The sequence below is a fragment of the Austrofundulus limnaeus genome, unplaced genomic scaffold (genome assembly GCF_001266775.1).
Source record: "Austrofundulus limnaeus strain Quisiro unplaced genomic scaffold, Austrofundulus_limnaeus-1.0 Scaffold64, whole genome shotgun sequence".
Taxonomy (NCBI): domain Eukaryota; kingdom Metazoa; phylum Chordata; class Actinopteri; order Cyprinodontiformes; family Rivulidae; genus Austrofundulus; species Austrofundulus limnaeus.
The window spans coordinates 1888500-1892283 of record NW_013952466.1 but is presented as its reverse complement, the minus strand read 5'-3'; the positions used below and the strand labels follow the sequence as shown (position 1 = coordinate 1892283).

At 37.6% G+C, this 3784-nt stretch overlaps 1 protein-coding gene across 1 annotated transcript in view; it reads left to right on the top strand.

Moving 5' to 3' along the window:
* Positions 1-419: 419 nt before the first annotated feature.
* Positions 420-3784, top strand: part of ostm1 (osteoclastogenesis associated transmembrane protein 1) — a 5390-nt gene continuing 2025 nt past the window's right edge. The window contains exons 1-5 of the mRNA XM_014010006.1: positions 420-881; positions 1923-2037; positions 2913-3010; positions 3093-3203; positions 3291-3456. Coding sequence (XP_013865460.1) covers positions 486-881; positions 1923-2037; positions 2913-3010; positions 3093-3203; positions 3291-3456 — 886 coding nt within the window. The 5' untranslated portion in view covers positions 420-485. The remainder of the gene's footprint in view (positions 882-1922; positions 2038-2912; positions 3011-3092; positions 3204-3290; positions 3457-3784) is intronic.

Here is a 3784-nt window from a genome sequence, read left to right as displayed (position 1 = left end):
ATTGTCAGCAACCCATCTTAAAAATGTTGAGACAGGAACAACAAAAATCTGTAAATGTAAGTGGAACAGATAAAAAATAACTGGAGGAGCCTTTTGCAATTAATCAAGTTAATTGTCAATGGACTGTCCAGGGTGTRCCCAGCCTGATGCACAGTAACTGTCCAGGATATGGATACAAAAATCTTATCAAAATAAAACAATAAAACAGAGTAAAAACTAACATTTATAATCAGAATATTAAAAGTCTTAACATATATAAACTTTCCCTTTAAAAATATAGAAAACCATCTTAAGAAAATTATAATGAATATAGAAAATCACAATCCTAAACAATATCTTACCACAATTCTCGTGGAGAATCAACTTGAATCAGGCGCTCTCGCGAGAATACGCGTGACCTGACAGTCACATGATCATATTGGTTGAAAACGAGGAAGTCATGGGTTGTTTGTGTTGACGGCCAAACCAAAACTGCGTTTTCCGTCATGTCGCCGCAGAGTTTTAGTCTGTTTTTTGTATTTGCCGTGTTAAACCTTCGCGGTTTTGCGGTGAGCGACGCAGTAAACGTCGTCGCTTCAGACTCGGCGGAAAACTTGGGAAAAGTTTCCCCTCTGAGCCCTCTTCCTGGCTCCGCTGTGGTCGACTCCCCTCCTGTGTTTACGCCTGCTGTGGGTTCTGCGTTCTTGAATTTGCTTTCTTCCTTCCCGGAAGACTTGGAAATCAGTGAGTACTGCTCGGAGCTGCTCCTCGTGTTTGGTCAGCGGTACGTGACTTATGTGGACTGCCTGGTTCCTGCTGCTCGACCCGTTAAAGCCTGCCAGAACTGCTTCTCCAGCTATGGCAGCCTTGTCGAGGTCTATACGAACATCTCATCAGACCAGGTATGAGCTTAAACACGAGTCATTTCCTGTGTTTTACTGTCATGTGTCTCGGTTGAGCTTTCATAAAAGCATCTTATTTATGGTCAGTGTCATGACCAACTCAGTCACGAGTTGTGTGATGTGACTGCTATCGTACATGGCTGTGTTTACTATGGCAAGACGTTGTAACATGTAATCAAACGACACTCRGACCTCTGGTAATTAGTAGATATCAGATAACATTGTTCATATCTGGAGCTGAAGGCCCAATACATGGGATATACTATGTTTTTTATTATTATTATTTCAAATTTGACAGATATCCAAAAATATAATAGAAAATAAAGAGTCTGTTACAAAAATATATAAGCAACAAATGTAACATGAACATAAACAATTTATCACAAAAGGTTCTGGTTATGAGACATTCAAATTTTTAAAAAATAGTTATTGTTTTTCCAAGTTTCTGATTATTTAAAGTGAGTTTTTCAATTGAGGCTGTGCATGTTTTTAAACCAGAATCGTTAAAATTATTCCACGGGGGGCTTTTTTCACTCCATTTTACCTTGTGGACATAATATTTTGCCAAATTACAATAAGATTAAATATATTTCATCTGATGAAAAGGTTGAAYTGTTGAAAATGAGCAAAATTTGCAATTTTCATAATACAATGGGTTTTTTTTTCTCTAATTTTTGCAGTAAGGAAACATTACACATCTAACCAAAATACTACAACATGAGGACAATCTACAAACAAGTGTCCAATACTTTCACCTCCATTTAGACAAAAAAAGAAACAAGTATTTTGCTTCAGTCTAGTATCAGTACACGGTGTATGGCAAGACGTTGTAACATGTAATCAAACGACACTCAGTCCTCTGATTATTAGTCTAGATATCTTCATATCTGGACGGCCCAATACATGTGATATATGATGTTTTTTTTTAAATAATGTTTGAGGTTTCTGAAATATCGATTTTAACTCTTAAAAATCCTACATGCATTGAAGAGCTTGTCTAAATAACGACATGTTACAGTGATTTCTCTTGTGTTTCTGCAGATGGGTCCTGGTAATGTGAGCTGCAGAGACAGCCTTCTGCGCAGTGATCGGCTGATGCTTGTTTACCAGCTGTTCAGCAGCCTACAACATATTTGGGAACATTCGGCTTGTTCCTGTAAGTCCTCTCTGAGGCCGAGGTTCGATAAAAGTGTGTCATTGAGAGAGTGAGCATTTCTTTCCAAGTTAGCAGCACAAGCTCTTAAACGCGCGACTTGGAATTTCTTTGCTGAACGTTTTAGCTATGCTCTAATTCAGTTGGAAACTTAGCAATGAAAACGGCATTAAACCTTCAAACTGATGTTTATGGTGGCAGCATTTTTACTTTGTCCAAGTACTTATTCAGTTGCAGCTAGTTGTTATTTTTCTTTTCAATATATCTAGTAGTTTTTATGTTTATTTACATTAAAATATTCCAGAAATGTTGTACAAATTCCCACTAATATCTCTTAAAATTGAAGCTCCTGCACAACTAATGGCCTCCTGAGGTTGCCTCTAAAAGCAGACCTTGAATTGTTGACTAGTTGTGTGTTATTTTGCAGCAAGGCCAAAAAAAAAAAAATGCTTCAGATGACTCAGTGTTGTCAAATTTAAATCCGTAAATTAATTGCATGTGATTGTGAGTGATTTATGTGCTATTCCAAAACTGTTTCATTTAAAAATTTCTCCCATTTTTATTTTTGTTTGTGATGAAGCAGAGTACAAGGGATGCAGTTAAAAGGAAGATACTTGTAAACCAGTGTCCAGTCATTTTAATCATGTTATACAATACAGTTTAGCTAGTTTAGCTTTTTTTTTTACAAACCCCGAGTCATGCTGTTTAAATCTTGTAGCTCCATGTCCCGTTGCTTTGTGTGTATTCTTTTAATTTTCCGTGTCCTGGATGACTGAGAATCCACAGAAACGTATTATAATAATAATAATAATAATAATAATAATAATAATTACACCACTACATGACGTTAATTTAATATTTTGCCTCCCACTGTGCAGCCTGTGTCTCTAAGGGGTACCAGAGCCTCAGCAATGACACGTTGTACTTTTTGGATGTTCTCAATCAAACCATCGCCTGTTTTGACAAATATAAACAGGTATGATATCAGCTGACAACTATTAATAACGTTTATTTATGAAATTAACTCTGACGGCTCTCTAACATTTTCTTCCGTGCAGGGAAACCTGACAGATCTGTGCAGCAACTGTAAAAGCTCCTACAAGAGCCTGAATGTCCTGTATGGCCGAAAGGAGCTGAATCAAACTCTGTGCATTGACTTGGAAGATTCGGTGCGTCGTTTAGGAATAAAGATGTCTCACGTTTTTACGCATTCTTTTCAAGTTTATGTTTTGACTGAACGGCCGCCTCGTTTTCAGATGAACATGACCCGCAAACTGTGGAGCAAAAACTTCAACTGTTCCCTACCCCGCGAGGAGACGGTGCCCGTCATCGCCGTGTCCAGCTTCATGCTCTTTCTGCCCATCATCTTCTACTTGAGCAGCTTCCTTCACTCGGAACAAAAAAAACGCAAGCTCATACACCGTGAGTAACCAGCTTAGTTCGCACATTATCACAACGCGGGGATTTTTGCACAGGTCTTTGTCAAGAGGAGGGGTTTGGACGGGTCTGATGGATAATAGATGAGTTTTAAGGATTTCTGTTTTGTGATTGTGCGTGTGTGAGTGAATGGTTGTAAAGAATATGAAGTCTGTTTCTGGGGTTTCAATAGGGTGCCGTTTGTAAAGTTACACAGTCAAAAATTACCACCAATATTTTTGTTTTATTTAGTCTTTTATAAGAAAAAAAGAACAGATTTATTTTTCAAAGTCAGTTTTTCACCATATGATTCACACATTTATAAATATCATAG